The sequence below is a fragment of the Littorina saxatilis genome, linkage group LG5, assembly GCF_037325665.1.
Source record: "Littorina saxatilis isolate snail1 linkage group LG5, US_GU_Lsax_2.0, whole genome shotgun sequence".
Lineage (NCBI taxonomy): Eukaryota > Metazoa > Mollusca > Gastropoda > Littorinimorpha > Littorinidae > Littorina > Littorina saxatilis.
The window spans coordinates 41,526,703-41,546,808 of NC_090249.1; the positions used below are offsets into that span (position 1 = coordinate 41,526,703).

At 41.6% G+C, this 20,106-nt stretch overlaps 1 protein-coding gene across 1 annotated transcript; it reads right to left on the reverse strand.

Moving 5' to 3' along the window:
- Positions 1 to 1,971: 1,971 nt before the first annotated feature.
- LOC138967150 (UDP-glucose 4-epimerase-like) lies at positions 1,972 to 15,735 on the reverse strand. The gene is made up of 10 exons (XM_070339652.1): positions 15,607 to 15,735; positions 11,905 to 12,046; positions 10,597 to 10,694; positions 10,067 to 10,180; positions 9,344 to 9,520; positions 8,648 to 8,828; positions 6,937 to 7,022; positions 6,427 to 6,510; positions 3,366 to 3,480; positions 1,972 to 2,416 (listed from the first exon to the last, which is right to left on the reverse strand). The coding sequence occupies exons 1-10, from the start codon at positions 15,634 to 15,636 to the stop codon at positions 2,352 to 2,354; spliced, it is 1,092 nt and encodes a 363-aa protein (XP_070195753.1). The 5' UTR covers positions 15,637 to 15,735; the 3' UTR covers positions 1,972 to 2,351.
- Between the last annotated feature and the right edge of the window lie 4,371 nt (positions 15,736 to 20,106).

Here is a 20,106-nt window from a genome sequence, read left to right on the forward strand (position 1 = left end):
GCACAACTTTCTGCTAAAATCCTATTCTCGTAAACAGTTATAACTCATTTTCTAATTAGTCCTTGCTGAAACATTTACACACTTACACACGTAGAGCTTTCACTTAACAAATCTGAACCACATAGTCCACAGGTAAGTGCCAGCAGCTTGAAAGGAACTTTTACCTATATGCCCCACCCCGGACTTATCAGAGTGGAGAACGGAAGGAGTCAAATTCGTAAGCTTTACCCAGGTATTAGTGGGACCCCAGTCTTCAATTCAACACAATTCACTTAAATTCAATACAACTTTATCATCTGAATGCATAACAAACAGAATTGTTTTCTTTGGGCTTGTACGCATACCCAAATAAAAAAATTATTACAACGCATACAGTCATACTCTCGAAACAAATAAACACATTCTTCTTCTGCCTTTGTGGGCTTCAACTCCCTCTTGCACGCGTCGCCTTTTGCATGTACGGTTGTTTTTCCCCCCACCGTTTAGGCAGTTATATTCCGTTTTCGGAGGATAGAAGCTAGTGGTTTCGTGTTTCTAACAAATTTATAACCCACCGAACTTTAACATGAATAAAAAAAAAATGACCTTGTTTGTTCGTAGCCTACTTGGTCTTGTGCTTGCGTGTACACACGAAGGGGAATAAGGCACTAGCAGGTCCTCAAATAAACCGTGACCTGCGAGATCGGAAAAAATCTCCACACTTATAACCCACCAACAGTTGTGTTTCAAACCCCGTCCGTCATTTGACCACAGTGTGGAAGACATATATATCCAGATTAATTACTTGTTAATTCACTTGTTTATTCAAAACGTCCATGCAAGCCCTCATTGTCGCTGCTAAAGGGTGCAAATTTGCCCACATCGGCAGATCTAGGTAACGGGGCCTGATATCAGACTCGCCTCTTTGTTTCTCTCTTTGTCAGCCCAAGGAAGTTTGTAGATAAGTAACCCTTGTTTGTTAGGAAAATTATCAACTTGGCCATTGGTGCAAACACTGCACAACGCAATGCCATGATCGGTAGCACTTGATATGCTCCCTCGAGGTTGGCCCGGCAGTGTGTTTTTAGTAGACTGTACAAGACAAATTGTTGTTGACACACACACACACACACGCACGCACGCACGCACACACGCACGCTAACACACACACACACACACACACACGCACACACACACACACACACACAAACACACACACACACACACACACACACACACACACACACACACACACACACACACACACACACAGAAAGAGAGCAACTTATTTTATAATGTTAGCCTCCTTTAGGTTTTTAACTTAAATTCATCAGCAAGACTGGGATAAGGATTGTTGATGCTGACAATATGTATAATCTGTTCTACATGTAGAATAGACCTGTAAGGCTGTACGTAATAATTTAATCAAGATTGAAATCCTTTATTCGTTGAGCTACAAACAATTGAAATAACTGGGCAAAATAAATTCGGAATCGTTATGAGTTATAATCTCTGGTCAAGAATACAACATTCTTCTTAAAAGACGAATTCCGGAAATAACTCTGTCGGGTTTTCATAGGTTGTGGAAGAGTTGCTTACCCTTGTTTTTCTTTCAAAACGCGGAAGCAAGCTACACGTGACATTTTAGGCTTGCCTCAGTGTTTCTATAGAAACAAAGGAAAGCATCTCTCCAACAAAACCCATAAAAAAAACCTTGACAGAGCTATTTCCGTTCATTGAGACAGTCCCACATGGAAACTTGTGCGTGTATGTGTGGGTGAGGGAGTTAAGAGTCTGTGGCCATGTTCGTTTGTGTGCTTGTGCCTGTCTGTCTGAGTATATGTCTGCATTCACTAATCTTAAACTACATGTAGTCACTAGAAGATATTTGACTACTTTTTCAGAAACGTTCATACGGTAGACAAACACACGCGCGCCGTACACGCAGGCACGCATACACACACGCACATCACAGAGTCAATCATACGACGCTTCGATCCACACAATTTTAATAACATTTTTCAATACAAACGACAACATGAACAATAAACACGCCCCAAAATCGACAACAGTTAATACCATAACTTCTTGTGGTGTACACACAAGAACGCCAGTAAAAGAGATTTACAATTGGACAATCTTTCAGTTACGCAGATGCTCTGATTTGTTTCATACGCCACACTCCATTTTCATGGGATATTTGAAATCAGCGAATTCCTCAAATAAAACATCAAAATGCAAGTGTCCAATTCAGATCTGAACTGATGAAACTTTCACATATTATTTCAGAAACGACCGTGTTAATCGCGCGCAAAGCTCTACGAGGAAGTGTTACAACTCTCATGGAGAATGACGTAACAAGGGAAGTAACCTCACTGTTGCTCCTTTCCTTGGTAACCATACGGGTTCTTGGACTGGAAGTTCCACAGTGTCTCGCCTGCAGTCAAAAAGATTGATGAGGTCATTTCAAAGTTGGTAAGTATTAATGAGATGATGTATAGTCAGGGTTAGAGATGTTAGAGAGAGAGACGTAAGACGTAAGACATTTTATTGATTAAACACACAAGGTTCATTTCAACGGGGTCACTTGTGGGAAGGGGGGGGGGGGGGGTCAGTAATACATGCCGTGTGTTTGTATTTATGGACAATCACCCGGTTTTATCTCTTTCTCTCAAACATAATACTCACACGAACGCACGCACGCTCTCACTCTCTCTCACTCTCTCTCTCTCTCTTAAACCTAAAGACATATCCAGCGCATGAATTAACAATATGGGTAGGTGCAACGACAAACAAGTTTACAGTGCTAACATACATTATCGGCTTTCAATCATGCTCTATCGTTCCACGGCACAAACTCTCTCTCTCTCTCTCTCTCTCTCTCTCTCTCTCTCTCTCTCTCTCTCTCTCTCTCTCTCTCTCTCTCTCTCTCTCTTTCTAACATACAAACATTTCCAGCGCAAAAATCAACAATTTGAATAGGTACAACAACAACACAAGTGTACTACACCAGCATACATTATTTGCAATCAAACCTGCTCTGAGAGAGAGAGAGAGAGAGAGAGAGAGAGAGAGAGAGAGAGAGAGAGAGAGAGAGAGAGAGAGAGAGAGAGAGAGAGAGAGAGAGAGAGAGAAGACAGAGTGAGGGAGAAAAAATGAGACAGACTGACAGACAGACACACAGACAGAAAGACAGACAGACAATCAAACAGACGGAGACAGAGACACAAAAAATACATAAAAACACAGACTGAGTCAGGGACAGACTGAGAGAGAGAAACAGACAGACATACATACAGACATAGTGAGAGACAGACAGACAGAGAGACAGAGAAATTAAGAGAGAGGGGGCCGGGTCTCTTTATCTCGCGGACTAATTAACTTACACATTTCTTTCAGGCCTCGCTCAGTCTTCCAGCCGAGTTCTCTCCCTGCTTTGGAAGCGTCAGCTATCATGGTGGCAACGTCGCCCTCTCGTCGCCCCGCCATTTTGTAGGGAATCTGGTCGAACAGATGCACAAGAAAATTGGTTGATTAAAATCAACATGGCCGAAGCAATGTTTTCATAAAAGAAGCGGTATTGTACGGGCACATGTTGTATTTGGGTTACATGTGTTGCAGAGTATTTGAAAAATCGTAGGCATAAAAACATGCAAAGAAGAGTGATAGGTCCCTGTTGTGAATATATTCAAGTGGATAAACTGATTATTTATGTATCACACTAGTTTTACTGTTACAGCAGTCCCTCTCATGAACGGACACCCTAGGGCCAGTGCAAACCTGTCTGTACATTGCAGGTGGCCAGTCACGGGAGAGGCCCCCCATCACACACACTCAGACACACTGACGGACTGAGTGCGTCTTTGCTACCGGTGAACGAGCTCTACTTGTCCTAAAACAATAAGGTCAAACTACTACAACTTATAACTGAAAGGAAAAAAAACTGTCCTGTTTAAAATGACGTTAAATCAACGGTGTCAGAAAAAGAGAGATACAAGAAATCCTCAAATTCCTGAGGATACAGGCACCCCATGAAAGCAGCCACGAACACACTCACAGAGGCACACAAGCTTGTGCAGATACTTTGCAAAAATATGAATTGAAAACCTGCATGTCGTAATTTCTTTTTTTGGTGGCTTTATTGAATGCTTCAGGCAGTGACTTTTCCCTGTCCAGTTTCCTCTTTCGTCTCGCTTACCCCTCTCTTACCCCCCCCCCCCCCCCTTCCCTCCACTCCCTTTACCCAGCCCCGACAGCACAAACTTCTAATCTGCAAGGCAGAGTACACATTTTCTAAAAGGAAGACTACTCCTCTTTAATTATATCCAGAGATCTTTCAGCTGTCTCCACCATAAGCCAAGTGGTCGAGTCTTATACCCCCATTCCACACAACCGTTCTAGGTCCCGTTCCCGTACCGACCAAGGAACGGTGCGGGCACGGGAGGGATCGGGAGAGAACCGCATTGGAACGTAAATGATCGTTAACGGAACTGCTTTGAACGGTAGGGTCGGTAGGGGCGGTTGAGTTTGGGCTGCATGTTCAAATGTTTAGCCGTTCCCCTCCCGATCAGAATGAACGGTAATGGAACCTCAACCCATCGGTAACGGAACGCTTGGATCGTTAAAGGAACTTAAAAAAACGGTAACGCAACGGTAGCGCTCTCACACACTGAGTTGTCATACCCACATTCCACACATCCGTTCTAGGTCCCGTTACCGTACCGAAGGACGGCTGCCACTATGGTCAGACGCTGTTGAAAGATGCCAAAAACGGCCGTTTGCGCAGCGTTCCATTGTTGTGGCAGCTGTCCTTGGTTGGTACGGGAACGGGACCTAGAACGGTTGTGTGGAATGGGGGTATAACTTTTGACACCGACAAACTGAAGAATAAACAGATCTATGAGGTAACCGTCTCAATGGTCCAGGCTCAGGAAACAAAGAGTATATATGGCATGGGGCGATTGTAGCTTCCCTTCTTCGTGTCCGATAGACAAGGACAATAAATAGTAGAGCATAGTGCAATTTCATGTTGGCATCTTCTCCACTGAAAGCAAGAACCCTAAGAGTGAAGACCAAAGTGCTTACCCCACTTCTGACCCGAATCACCCCTCTCCTGCTGGGTACACGTGCACTAAAGTTAACACAAGACTGACACCTCTGCTTTGACCTGTGTGCCATGAGTCGGATGAGAGAGAGAGAGAGAGAGAGAGAGAGAGAGAGAGAGAGACAGAGACAGAGAGAGACAGAGAGAGACAGAGACAGAGACAGAGACAGAGACAGACATAGAAAGACAGAGACAGACATAGAAAGACAGAGGCGGAGAGACTCAGAGGGAGACACAGACAAAGACACACAAACAGAGAGAGAGAGAAACAGAGACAGAGAAAGAGAGAGAGAGAGAGAGAGAGAGAGAGAGAGAGAGAGAGAGAGAGAGAGACAGACAGACAGACATACAGACAGATAGACAGAGAGTGACTCGAGATGGAGAAACAGATAAATGAACACAGGGTGAGAGAAAATGACTCGAGAGAGAGAAGAGCGCATGAGATCGAGAGAGAGACAAAGAGAGAGAAAGAGATTGAGAGAGAGACATATACACACACAGACACTAAGGCAGAGCGAGGGAGAGACGGAGAGACTTGCATGGAGTGTACGTGACAGACAGTGTGTGTTGCTATAAACAGACAGACGAGGTGCAGCTCATTTCCAAAACAGCGCAAATGGGACAACAGTGACATGATACTGTTTGAATTCCAAAAAAGCGCAGCTCATTTCCGGAACAGCACAGATGACAAAGTTGGTTTCAACAACTGATCTCGTGAGAACGGTAACAAACGACTCATGTCACCTCTCCGAACGCATTCCAATAGATAGCCGCTCCTGCGGCCATCAATAAGTATGCTGTTGTAACAATGAGTTGTCTTCCCCTCTTGACTCTCCAGTCAAAGAGACCCATTCGCACTATCTATTTTGTGAACCAAGTCTACTCTTTTTTTTTTTACTGTAAATATCAAAAATATACACACAAAAATACAGGAGAATAAACTACATCCAACAAAGACCCATCACGTGACTTATGAGTTTAGGCACATCTTATTGGTTCAATGGCTGCTTGCTTGTTTGATTGTTTGCATGGTTGTTGCTTGGTTGGTTGTTTGATTGGTTAATTGTTTCTTTGCCTGTTTTTTCGCTCATTTTCTTTGGTGTGTTTTAGTCTCGGCTGGTCCCGTTTGCTTTGGGTTGGTTTGGCTTAGGCTAGAGCTTGCATCAAAGCACCGGTCGATTGAAGTGTCCGACTCATTTAGCCTTACTGTAGTAGAAGTAGTAGTAGTAATAGTTTAGTATATCAGTATATATTACTACAGTAAGGAGTAGGATACTTTGACCGGTACTTCGATGCAAGCTCCTGTAGTTTGACTTGCTTTTTCTCAGAGATTTCCAACTCACCTTCTTTCCTGTGTATTTTTCGAAGGCGCTGATGATTTCTAGCACCGATATCCCGGTCCCGGTTCCCAGGTTGTAAATCTTGGGCTGAAATCAGATACACCGTGCTTACATATTAAATCTTACAAACGTACACAACGTGCATTCAAATGTTGTTCAAATTAGTCGAGCATATTTAAGCGCGCCGTCGCATGTGTCGGAGCATGTGTCCATGCCTGTGTGCTTTAGTGGGTGCATGTGCGTGTAAGGTGTAAACATTTTCGTGCAAGCATCAATGCAGATCTGGAGAGCATGCACATATCAAGATGATAACCGCTCTCCTGGCTACATAGTTTTCTGTGGTTGCCGTTGGGTCCCGCAACGTTCACATGCATCACAGTGATGTTTAATACTGGTTACGTGACACAATAATCAATGCCCGATAATGCGGCATGATTTTTATAAACCGCAAAGCAGCGTTGTATTTTGACACACATATACAATTCATAGTAATAGTAAGATTGCGAACAATACCTGAACATCACTCTTTTCCTCGATCTTCTTCATGGCTGCCAGATGACCTTTAGCCAGGTCGACCACGTGGACATAGTCACGTACACCTGCAACAGTGTCAGTAAGTCTTCATCATACACGAATACTAAAGGCACAGTCCTTACAACGAAAACAGTTCAGTCTCCTAATGAGATACGACATCGACCAGACCAACTAAGACGTCTCTTTTTCACCTTCACTTCCAAAGTGAAATTTCTGACCCCAAAAGCGAAACAGTTTAAACAATGGCGTCACGAACTAATTTTGTCACTTCTTATGTTTGTGTCTCGGCGAAATGACAAAGAGTTTTCAGAATGAAGTTTGTCTTGTTGACTTGTTCGTATCAGAAGAGGAAAGTTTCTTGTAAGGTCACCGCTAGGCTGTGCATGTATCATAAGGCCAAAAAAAAAATTTGTCTGTTTAGGGTAACCCGACCGACCCTATCGATTTGGCGCCGACCCAAAAACTTTTTTTTGATTTCAAAAAAAAAAAAAAAAAAAAGAGGTAAAAATGCTAAAAAGAGACATTTGGCGTTTCTTTCTCTCCCTTTCTCTCTGTTTTATTTATACGTTAGTTTTGAAACATGTATTCATCAAATATAAGAAGTGAATGTTCGGCCAACACAGCATTTACACAAAAAACAAAAAAAACAAAAAAACAAAAAAAACTTTACCTACCTACCGACCCTACTTTTTTTGGTCATGTTACCCTAAACAGACAATTTTTTTTTTTTGCCTAATCGTATCTCATTATTGTTTTGAAAGCGTGCAAGGTTAAGAGTATTTATTTATTTATTTATTTATTTATTTATTTTATTTACGAGGATTTATATCGCGCACGTATCTCACCACACCATGTAAAAGCCCGGACAGGTCGTTGGTGGTTGGCATGTATAGGGTACGTGAGAAAAAAAGTATCTTTAACTTATTGATTTGTGATTTTGGCTCAGTCCCATCTGTTACTTCATAATTTTTATGTTATGTTTTATGCCCATAAACATGCAACATGCTGCGTATGTTTTATAAGTTGCAATTTTGTGAGCTGTTTTATTTATTGCCCTTGTCAGAAGGTTAGTTACGATCGAAAAGTGCAGCGTATACAGTCAAAGACACATTTACTGTAAGATCAATGAGGAATTTTCTTTAATGTGTTGGTCAGGAAGATTTACTCTCAATTTTGTTAACTTTTGTCAAATACGGAGCTTTAATTTCTCAGTGCAAACTTTGTTTGCTATGTGCAAGAACTTTTGTTCCTTCTGCACAATGACGTTTTCGGACTACTCATTTTCCAATACCAAAACAGAGTCGATTCCACAGAAAAAAATGTTTACAGTTTATCATTATGCTTTTGTGTGATCCTTATGTTCCCATGCAAATCCGAAGACATTAGTGAATTACAATGCCTTATTTCGTAGGTTTTTGTTTTTGTTTTATTCTTTAAACTGTATTTTCGTTCTTTTGCCCGCGATTTTGTTTACGGTACATGCATTTAAAAAGGTCAACCGGTGGAATACAGTGTCTCATTATAAGCAATCTCACCAGTGCCGTCAGGTGTGTCTCATTATAAGCAATCTCACCAGTGCCGTCAGGTGTGTCTCTTTTATAAGCAATCTTACCTGTGCCGTCAGGTGTGTCTCTTTTATAAGCAATCTTACCTGTGCCGTCAGGTGTGTCTCTTTTATAAGCAATCTTACCTGTGCCGTCAGGTGTGTCGAAGTCGTCGCCGAACACCTGTACCTCCTGTCTGCGACCGACGGCCACCTGGGCCACGAAGGGCATGATGTTGTAGGGGACCCCCATGGGATCCTCCCCGATGATGCCAGACTCGTGGGCACCCACCGGGTTGAAGTAGCGCAGGAACATCATGTTCCACTTCTAGAATCAAATTTAACAACGATTTGTAAAACATCATTCAAAATGCAAGAGAGAAAAGCGGCTAAAACACAAGTCAAGAGTGAAAGAATAAGAAATGAAATCTTTTTGTACACAGGATACTACCCGACGTTTACAAAAGCCATTCAGATTATACTCAGTCTTTGTTTTGTACATTTTGAGTCTGAAAACGGCTACATTTTTCAGATTTTACTAGATGTAATTAAGATCGCATTTTGTTCCTTAACTTTAAACCCCGGCAGTGAAGTAACGGTCGTGTGTCGAAAATACGTTGAAGAAACATTACACTATGCACACAATTCGTATCAAGGATTTGCTTTTACGCTTTACCGTGTGAAACTGTATAACCAATTCGGTCAGATATTTCCAGGCACATTTTAACAACATTGAATGTATACGAGCGTAGACAGAGGGGTGGTGAGATGTGGTAGGTGGGGGAGGGGGAGGGGGAGGGGGAGGGGGGGGGGTCGGTCGTGAAAAGAAAACTGTTTTTATACCGGGTCCACCGTACAGACGTCCCTGAAGATGTTTTCAATGAAGTACTTGGTTCTGCCGTAAGGGTTGGTGCAGCCCCCTGTCTCCAGCGTCTCCACCAGAGGGAGCACCTTGGGCGGACCGTACACTGTGGCGGAGCTGGAGAAGATGAGGTTGTACACGTCGTTCTCTTGCATCACCTGGAAGAGCGGTATTTATGTTTATTGTCGACGCTACACAGGTTAGCACTAGATTACAGTAAAGGTTACAGAAAACCCCTTCATCGGTGATGTTGACATACTGACGACTGTCAGTACAGCTTTTTTCCCCGTTGTGTAAGAGTGTGTGCGTTTGTTTGTTGTCCAACATTTTTTTTCAAGTACAAAAGTACAACCAAACAAACAAACAAACAAACAAAACAGACAGACAGACAGACAGACAGGCAGACAGGCAGACAAGCAAAGAAGCAAACAAACAAACAGACGTCACAAAGTATATCACCATGTATTGGTTTTGAGGGATTAGAATGATGAAATATGAACATCAGTCAAATGTTCCGTTGTTTGATTTTTTGTTTGTTTGTTTGTTTGTTTGTTTGTGAGTTTGTTTGGTTTTTGTGTGTGTTGTTTTGTTTGTTTGCCTGAATCTTGTTAGTTTGTATCTTTGGTTTTTTGTTTGTTTGTTTGTTTCTTTCTTTGTTTAAAATAGGTTTGCCGATGTGTGTGTGTGTGTCAGTGTGTGTTTACCTCAATAAGGTTGATAGCACTAAAGAGGTTGGCCTTGTAGTAGAAGAAAGGACGTTTACACGATTCGCCAACAGCCTTCAGACTCGCCATGTGGATCACGCAGAAGATCTTATGCTGCAAAAAAACAAACAGACACACAGTCAAATACAATTTCTGTCAAGTGGATACTGGACGTTGGAAAATAACGAGAGGTCATTAAGGACATAAGACATCAGACACAGTGTGTATACTCTAAACATGGAAATGGTTTAAGCGCTTCGAATTTCTATCAACGCTGGCTGTTGATACCGAGGCAGAAGAAGTGTATTTTGGGAATGATTTGACAAGTGGTTCAAACAGAGACGAGTGCTTTCGTTTCCGTTTTCGTCCTTGTGCACAGCTGAGGATTTGAATTTGGGGGGATGGCCGATAACATATCAATTTTAATGACTGTTACGTGCATAAACCACGCGCGGCCTTTGAACATACTATCTTTTGAATAAAAAATAAAAATACTTAGAGTAAGCAGATGAGTAAGTAAAGTCACTGACCTTGTCGAAAACTCCCTGGATGGCCTGTTTGTCGATGAGGTCCACCTGGTAGCGTGGAACCTTCTTGCCCGTCATCTCCTCCACACGCCGTAACCCCTCTGCCCGTGAAAAAACCCACCAACATAATTATCGGGTCAAAAATAAGGACTTAAGTAGCGTGAAGCGATATCAAAACATTCAGTAAATCTTTCAGCCTGAAACTAAAAGATCAACATTCAAAACCTGTCATCTATGAGACAAAGTGTAGTAAGTTTTGGCTAGCCAAGCATGCGAACGTATTCCTAATTTGCATAAACCGAGTCCGGACTGAGTCAAAAAATAATTTTCCACGATTTCAATGAATTTAGTTGGAAAATGAGGAAGTCACAGTGCGGCTTCATTGTTTGTAAGGAGCCGGATATGATATCATCAACGGTCTGACCGGCTGCTTTCTGTGCCGAGTTAAATTTGTTTAATGAATTAATGTCCTACAAAAAAGCCACTAGTGGCATCTAAATCTAGAATTGCTAATTTTGTTGCAGGTGAACTAAAAGCATTGAACTTCTATTGCTTCTCCCTTTTCCTCTTCCACGCCATACAATACAGAGTTCTAGATGATCGAACGTGTAGCAAAGACCTGTACGTGTACGTGGAGATATTGCGTCACCCGTGACTCACTTTTTTTCTCCAATGTTCCAAATCATACGTTGTTTTGCTCCCACCAAGACTGCAGATCTTGGCAAACGCGTGACGTAAAAACTAGATTTGATGACGTTACCCGTCCACGTTCCCGTACACGTACTGAAAAGTGCCACATCTAGATCTTGCTAATGACATTCAGTGTTCGTGAAGAACTTACTACATTGATAATATCTCAAAAATGAAAACTAGGCATCAAGGAGCACACATAGATACATAGATACATATATCTTCATATAATGGAAGGGCGCTGGCTCTGTAGCCTACGACGTTTAGTTTTCGAGATAGGTGTGACCTGACGAAGAACATCACGAAAAATCCCTCAAAAATAGAATTCTGTTACGTTTGGCATCAATCTGGGAGTTATTTATATGGTAACGTTGTGCAAAAATAGATCTGGACTGTTCGGTTGAGGCGGTTGGGAAGCAGACAGATTACTTTGATTAAAATTAATCATTGGCAAAATAGATAAATGCGCCTTGAAATCTTATACATACAATTGTCCTCCGAATTAAATAAACAAATGAACACTATGCTTGGTAATTTAAATTACAGGGATACTTTCCAGCCACGTGCGTGGGGGTGGGGGGGCATGCACACAAACACAAACATATATTTGACACCACGGACCCATGATGGAGTTAGAACTGTTGTCCAGCACGATGACGTCATAGGTTCCATCTTGGAGAAACTCCAGCACGGTGTGTGTGCCGACGTAGCCGGACCCTCCGGTGATCAGGATTGTCTTCTTTGTGTCCGACATCTTTTTGCTCTGTAAGACAGCACCACATCGTTTTGTAATATGTTTGACGTAGGGTTAAACACAACATCAACAACAACAACAACAGTAACAACAACAACAACGACAAGATCAAACAGTGAATGGAAAGTTCAATGAAATACAATACAAAACCTTCACTAGCACATTCACATTCACTGGTCTTGGGACTTTTTTTTCGGGGGGTCGTTCACTTTCGAGATCGACAGCAGAGGTTCTTGTGAATTCTTCCTTTCGTCTATACTCCTCTTCTTCTTCGTTCATGGACTGAAACTCCCACGGCCTTTACGTATATATCACTGTTTTTACCCCGCCATGTAGGCAGCCATGCGCCGCATTCGGGGGATGCATGCTTGGTATCTCGTGTTTCTATTACACGCATTACAGGATCTTTTCCGTGCGCGCTTGGTCTAGCGCGTGCGTGTACACACAAAGAGGGATAAGGCACTAGCAGGCGAGAGATCGGAAAATCTCCACCCTTAACCCACCCGGCTCGGCGGGGATTCGAACCCACGACGTTCCGCTCAGGAGGTCGATGTCTTATCCACTAGGCCATTGCGCCGGTCGTTTTGTCTATACCATAGACCTATATTAGGTCCCTGTCTATACTGAAACGTTCCGTAACATGTCTCCTTTTTTATGACAGCTATACATCGGTGTTTTTTTTCATTCTTGGTTTCTTTTTTACATTTTGTCAAGTTTTGACATGTGAAAATTTCGCGTTGGTGGCAGTTAATGACTAAAGAAGACTTCATTGTGCAAGATTTATGTAGGGATTGAAGAATAAAATACGACACAGATCATTCGCATAAATCAATACCTACAGCCGTTTACAAGGATCAATCAATATGCACCTGTGAGAGAGAGTGAATATGAGAGAGAGAGAGAGAGAGAGAGAGAGAGAGAGAGAGAGAGAGACCCCTACCCCCTCCTCCTGGAGAGAGAGAGAGAGAGAGAGAGAGAGAGAGACCCCTACCCCCTCCTCCTGCAGAGAGAGAGAGAGAGAGAGAGAGAGAGAGAGAGAGAGAGAGACCCCTACCCCCTCCTCCTGCAGAGAGAGAGAGAGAGAGAGAGAGAGAGAGAGAGAGAGAGAGAGAGACCCCTACCCACTCCTCCTGCAGAGAGAGAGAGAGAGAGAGAGAGAGAGAGAGACCCCTACCCCCTCCTTCTGCAGAGAGAGAGAGAGAGAGAGAGAGAGAGAGAGAGAGAGAGACCCCTACCCCCTCCTCCTGCAGAGAGAGAGAGAGAGAGAGAGAGAGAGAGAGAGAGAGAGAGAGAGAGAGAGACCCCTACCCCCTCCTCCTGCAGAGAGAGAGAGAGAGAGAGAGAGAGAGAGAGAGAGAGAGAGAGAGAGAGAGAGAGACGCAGACGCAGATAATTTATTCAATAGGCCATAGCCCCTTATGAATGAGTGTGAACAAACGGTTCACGTTGCAAATAATATAACTCATCAGATGCAGAAAAGGTACAACATAATAACATAATAATCGCACAACACCACAGAATAAAACATATATTACACGGTCTTTAACTACGAGGTTACAACATCTCTTAATTTCAAGGCTTTATACAAATACAGGGATACATTTCTGATAACAGTTTCTTGAGGTGAGGCCAGGAGCAGGCTAAGTCTAAAAGTGCTTGGGATTTTATAATATTTAAATGGGATACATTTTTCTTTTAATCTGTTTAAGTATGGACAACAAAAAACAAAATGGACTTCATCTTCTTGCTTTTCTTTACAAAGGGGACACATCAACTGATCGGCATTATGTTTTTTTTATATCGGTTAGAATGCACAGCAATTTCTGAAATACCTAATCGAAACCTAGTCATAATAAACTTTAGATGTCTATCCATATTCAACAAAAGATAGGGTTTAATGTCATGTACAGTACAAAATGTCCGATAAACAGCAAATCTATCACTATTTTGTATATGATAATCCCACTCTTGCCATCTGCAATCGACCAACCTTTCCCTAAATACACACACAAAATCTTTTTCATTAACAACGCCCTGATTCAACCACACAAAACCAAAACCATACTCATACAATTTACAACGAACACTTGAGGCCCAGTTCTTTTTACCACTCTCATCCATTTTATACAACATTTCATATGATTTACGAGGAAGTCGGTGCGCCTCCATGTTTAACAGTTTCAACCAATAGCTTACGCATCTTAAAATAGAATTCAAATATATTGGATATCTGTTTGTCTCGCCATATACTAGGTCATTAGGTGTTCACATTCGGACTCCTAAGAACTTCTTCAATGCAAATAAATGAACTTTTTCACACTGCAGAGCAGCCTTATCTAGTCCCCATATCTCAGCACCATACTGTACTATCGGTTGTACTCGGGAGTCAAACAACTTCAAAAAAACATTCAAACTATTATTATTAAGCACAGATAATCTTTGTATAATACACATCAGAGCATTTTTGGCCCGGCTTGAGAGATCGCTACAGGCAGCCGTGAAACTGAGTCGAGTTAAAAATAATATTCCTAAATACTTATACACGTTTACAACAGGTAAAATATCTTCCCCATATGTCCACCTTTCCCTTGCACTCAAATATCCACCCTTCCTAAACACAATAATGTTACTTTTACTCATGTTTACCTTTAAATGAAGAGAGGACACTGCCCTGCGTAAATGATTTAACTGAGTCTGTAGACCCACAACAGTCTCTGATAACAACAATAAGTCATCAGCAAGCAAAAGAATAAACAATTCCAAATAATCATCAGTAAATGTGGCACCATGTCTTCCATTCTCAATTATCTCAAGTGCTAACTCTGAGAGAAAATAAAACTGGGCTACAAACATCGCCCTGTTTAACACCAAATGTACAATTAATATAATCTGTAAAGTTTGCTCCACATCTCACTTTTATTTTTACATTATCATACATACCCTTCACACACCTAAAGAGTTTCCCTTTTATACCATTTTTTAACAGAATTGGCCAGAGCAAAGCTCTGTTGATTGAATCAAACGCCTTCTCAAAATCAATAAAAGCAACATACAGCTTGAGAGAGAGAGAGAGAGAGTGAGGGGTTTTGAGGCTTGTATTGTATTGTATTATCATCTTGAAAAAAAATCACATGTAAAGTGTAATAAACATCTGCCAAGTAGTTTTCTTGGAATCGCTCCACACACACACACACACACACACACACACACACACACACACACACGCACACACACACACACACACACACACACACCCTTACCTTCCTCGATTACCAGTCTGCCGAAATACATTTAGCAAAAATCGACTATAAAAACCGTCGCGATATAACCTTGAACGGTTGAAAACAACGTTAAACACCAAATAAAGAAAGAAAGACTATAAAAAAAAGCAGAAAAAAAAGAAAACGAGAACAAAAGTAGGGAGATAAAACAAATAATACAAAATATTAACACGCTCTTTCTTTCTAAAACCACACACAAAGACTTAGCCACAGCATATTTTAATCTTCCATTCAAGTTATTTTTATCTATACAAAATTTGTTTACAAAGAAAGAAATAAGCGACTCACCTGAATAGACTGCGCTACAAAGGCCGACATTGAGTATGCTCACACCTGGCACAAGTCAACCGAGAAAATGTTGTGACGACCTTATATGCGACAAGACGCTTCAAAGCAGCCGAGTCAGCGTCATCTGGGTTTTTTTATTGGACGAAAGGGACAGTCGGATTTGTTCATCACACGCTCTCTCTTTGTCTCTGTCTCTCTCAAAACCTTTCTCTGCGAGATTCTCTCTCTCTCTTTCTCTCTCATTCTCTCTCTCATTCTCTCTCTCTCTCTCTCTCTCTCTCTCTCTCTCTCTCTCTCTCTTGTCTTCGTCTCTCTTTCTGTCTCGTTCTTTCTCTTTCTCTCTCTCTCTCTCTCTCTCTCTCTCTCTCTCTCTCTCTCTCTCTCTCTTTCACTCTCTCTCTCACTTTATCTCTCTCAGTTTAAACCCCGCCTCCTTTTCGCTCTTTAACACCGTCAGCTCGTTACAATGCCTTCAGCGATTTAGCAGTGAATCGTTAACGACCGTGCTATCGAAAATTGGGAGGATGCGCAATTCAGTTGCCCTGTCAAAACGCTCGCAGCAGAGCGCAGTGGGCAATACATCCCCACATGATTGTCATCTATATACGCTGTATCTGATTTTAAACTGTAAAGAGGGTGGTGGTGTCCTCTTTTGTCACCTTTAGAGAAATACTAGATGCCAAGTTTGATTGTCAAAGGTTTCTAAAACAACCCGGAAACAAGTAGACTGACAACGTTCCTAAACTGAAGGCCTGTACATTTAACGGAGCTCTGATAAACACAGAGAAGTAAGCACTCTAAATGCACACGACATGTGTAATAGAGTAAGTGAGGGTTATTCGGAACCATTCTCCTGGCACCCGAGAGAATACCAAGCATTGAAATGTACAAGCGACTTTCATTTAAAGGACCATTGTATCTTGTACCAGACGAGTCACAGTTCAGATTTGAGAATCATTTGATGAAGATTTAGTCACGGTTAATTCTCACAAGTTTCTACATCGCATGTTCAGCTGTCAACAAAAAAACACAACCCCGATCATTTAACCAAACAGCTCCGCGAAATTCTAATCCCTGTTTGTGAACATAATTATAGCGTTTTGTGAGGATATCGGGACATTCTAAACGCGTACAGATGTGGCTCACTCCTCTTAGTACCCTTTTCTTTCTCTTCATGGATACATGCCACGCACAATTTTGAACCCCCCGCGGGTTAGGGGGAAGAATTTACCCGATGCTTCCCAGCATGTCGTAAGAGGCGACTAACGGATTCTGTTTCTCCTTTTACCCATGTTAAGTGTTTCTTGTATAGAATATAGTCAATGTTTGTCAAGATTTTAGTCAAGCAGAAATGCCCACACGCCCTTCCTCTTCTGGCTGACCAGGATGCCATATTCCAGCAGGACAACGCTCGCCCGCACACAGCACGACTCACCACCCAGTTCCTCACCGACCACCATGTCCAGGTGCTTCCCTGGCCATCCATGTCGCCAGACATGAACCCGATAGAACACCTCTGGGATGAATTGGACCGACGTGTGCGCAGGCGAGAAGAAGCGCCGGCAAATCACCGCGATCTATTGCAGGCACTTCAGGAGGAGTGGGACACCATCCCACAGCAAGATATCCGGCATCTGATCCAGTCCATGCCCAGAAGGTGCCGGGCAGTTGTTGCTGCTCAAGGCAGTCACACCCCCTACTGATTTGACAGCCTCGGCACCCAATCGTATTGATTGACTGATTGATTTGAAGATGCAAATGAACTGTGTGTGCATTCAACTGTGTCCATACCAAATTTCAAACAAATAATCTAAATATTGGATTTTCTGTTAATTTTTTCGAAAAATAAAACAAATTTGGCAAGTAGCAACTATGCGTTTCTTTTTTTGAACAGTATAGTATTAAACGCAAGCAAGACGAAGGAAATGATTTTTGATTTTCGCAAAAAGAAAGACACTGTCCATCCTGTAGTCATCAAAGGTGATGCGATTGAGATAGTGAGCGAGTACAAGTATTTAGGTGTAGTTCTAGATAACAAGCTAAGCTGGTTTAATCATGTTGATGCTGTTTTTAAGAAGACGCAGTCAAGATTGTTTTTCCTGCGCAAGCTGAGATCATTTCATGTGTGTAACAAGATGCTGTACATGTTTTATCAGAGTATGGTTCAGTGTGATGGTGTTTGCATCAGTGTGTTGGGGAGGGAATGCCACTGCAAGGGACACTGGCAGGCTGAACAGGCTGATAAAGAAAGCGAGTTCTACTGTAGGCCAGAGCCTTGACACCCTTGAAGTCCTTGTTGAAAGAAGGCTTGCCAGTAAGTCCAGAGCTATTCTGCTCGACCTAGGGCATCCCCTCCACGACGCACTGATGGATCTCCGCATCACACGGAACGCTCGGTTTCTCATGCCTAGGTGTCGAACGGAGCGTTTTCGGCGTTCTTTTCTTCCTGCAGCTGTGAGATATTTTAACAGCAACCGAGCCATTGTCCTGGCCACAGACTATCAGTGATGCCTTTTAAATGTACCTCTTAATGATAGATTTAATTTGGTTTGATGACTGTTTGACCTTTGATCATAACTAGTGCTGTGATAATGAGCTTTAGCACTGTTGTGATGGTGTTGACACTATACTTTGCCCAATTGAGTCTAACTACCTGATGGCTAATCTACTGTGATACCTGTGATAACTGATGATGATTACTGGGATTGGTTTTATGTGTTTGGTTGGTCTCTTCTTTTGGTAGTGCAATAGCGTTAATTATGGATTGTTGTTATCATCATTTACATAAAAACTTATCTGTTAATCCAAACAATGATATACTTACTGTGATGTTCTTAACTACACTTTAACATGGAATGTATGTATGTATGTATGTATGTATGTATGTATGTATGTATGTATGTAGGTATGTATGTAGGTATGTATGCATGTGTGTTGGTGTGTCGGTGTGTCATGTGTGCAAGTAAAAAGGGTATTGTAGTTGTACATATATTACTTTAGATTTTTTTTTTGTTATCATGGGTTTTATGAATTTTCTTCTCTTATTCTTTTATAATTATTCTTTTATAATTATTAATTAATGACCTATATGTGCTGATGACCAATTTAATTCTCCTTTGTTGGATCAATAAAATGTTATGAGTTATGAGTTATGAGTTATGAAAGTCTGACTTCTGTTGTGAATTCGCGTGGTGAAGACTGCGGTAAATCTGTAGATGATAAGAGAACAAGGATTGTCTCAGAAGAAACGACGAAATGTTTCAGACCGGTAACTTCATTTCAACATTGCACTATATAATGGACGTTCTATGTGACAGGAGAGTTTGCTGATTTTGTGTTAAACATTGGAGAGATCGTCTGCTAGAATCAGAGATAGGTCGCTTCAGATTGCAGCTTCTGGAAATTTGCAAGGTTTGTTGCCTGTTAAAGAACTGGATTTTACACGTACAGTAAGCAACAACAAAAACACACACAAAGCAAATGGCATCGTCTGTCGACTAGTCACAGAAACAAACCTGGCGAGGTATGCGTGTACTTCATACACGTCAGCCATTGTTGTTACAGTTTTGAGTCAACGTTGTACGTATTCTTCCGCAACAGGGTCCAATCGTCTGGGTTTCAAATGTTCTAAAAAATAAATTCTAGTGTTGATTATTTTTTAGCCCTCTTTATTCTTACTTCGAATAATCCACGTGTGATTTTTGGTGTAATCAAAGTAGTTCGTTCTAATTTCTCACTTGTCTAAAAATAATCAACTAGATTTAATCCACCCCTCGGTTGCATTGCAGGAGTTGTATAAATTACAATACATACATGAATTTCAAAAGGCGCAGTATAAAGAATTGCTCATCTTATAGCTTTGTGTCAGATATTTTATAACTTTGTGGATTAAATAAATGACTACATATTGCTGTTCTGATAGACACGTGGGGGGAATTCGGGGGTTGTGAGTGGATAAATTCCACAGCCCTATTCCGATCAACGGGCCATAATCCGCAGGAAGTCAATTGCTGTATATTATCCTGTTCATAATTATTTGCAATAAAAAGACGCATGTTTCCGGTGTCTTCGACGTGTATCAAGTAGACGCATACCTGGCCAGGTTTGCTTCTGTGATTGGTCGACAGACGATGCACTTTGCACTTTATTTTTCTTGCCGTACATGAAATACATTCCGTGTAAAATCAAGTTCTTTAACAGGCAACAGACCTTGCAAAGTATAAGTCAAAGATACACATACGCAGTGAAAACAAATTAAAACATTTTTTATGTTGCAACAAACTAGGCAAATTAATTTAAAAGCATGTATGCAAGAAAGCAGGAGATGATCGAGGTCCATTTAAATTAATTGAAATTTCGATTGTGGCTTGTAATAAGTCACGCCTGGCGCTATAAACGTCAAATGGCGTTGCAAAATCTAATGAACAGTCGATTTAAAATCGTCAACGGTGACAGGGGAATTGAGTGTCACATTTTGTTATAAACATTTAAAGACGATTC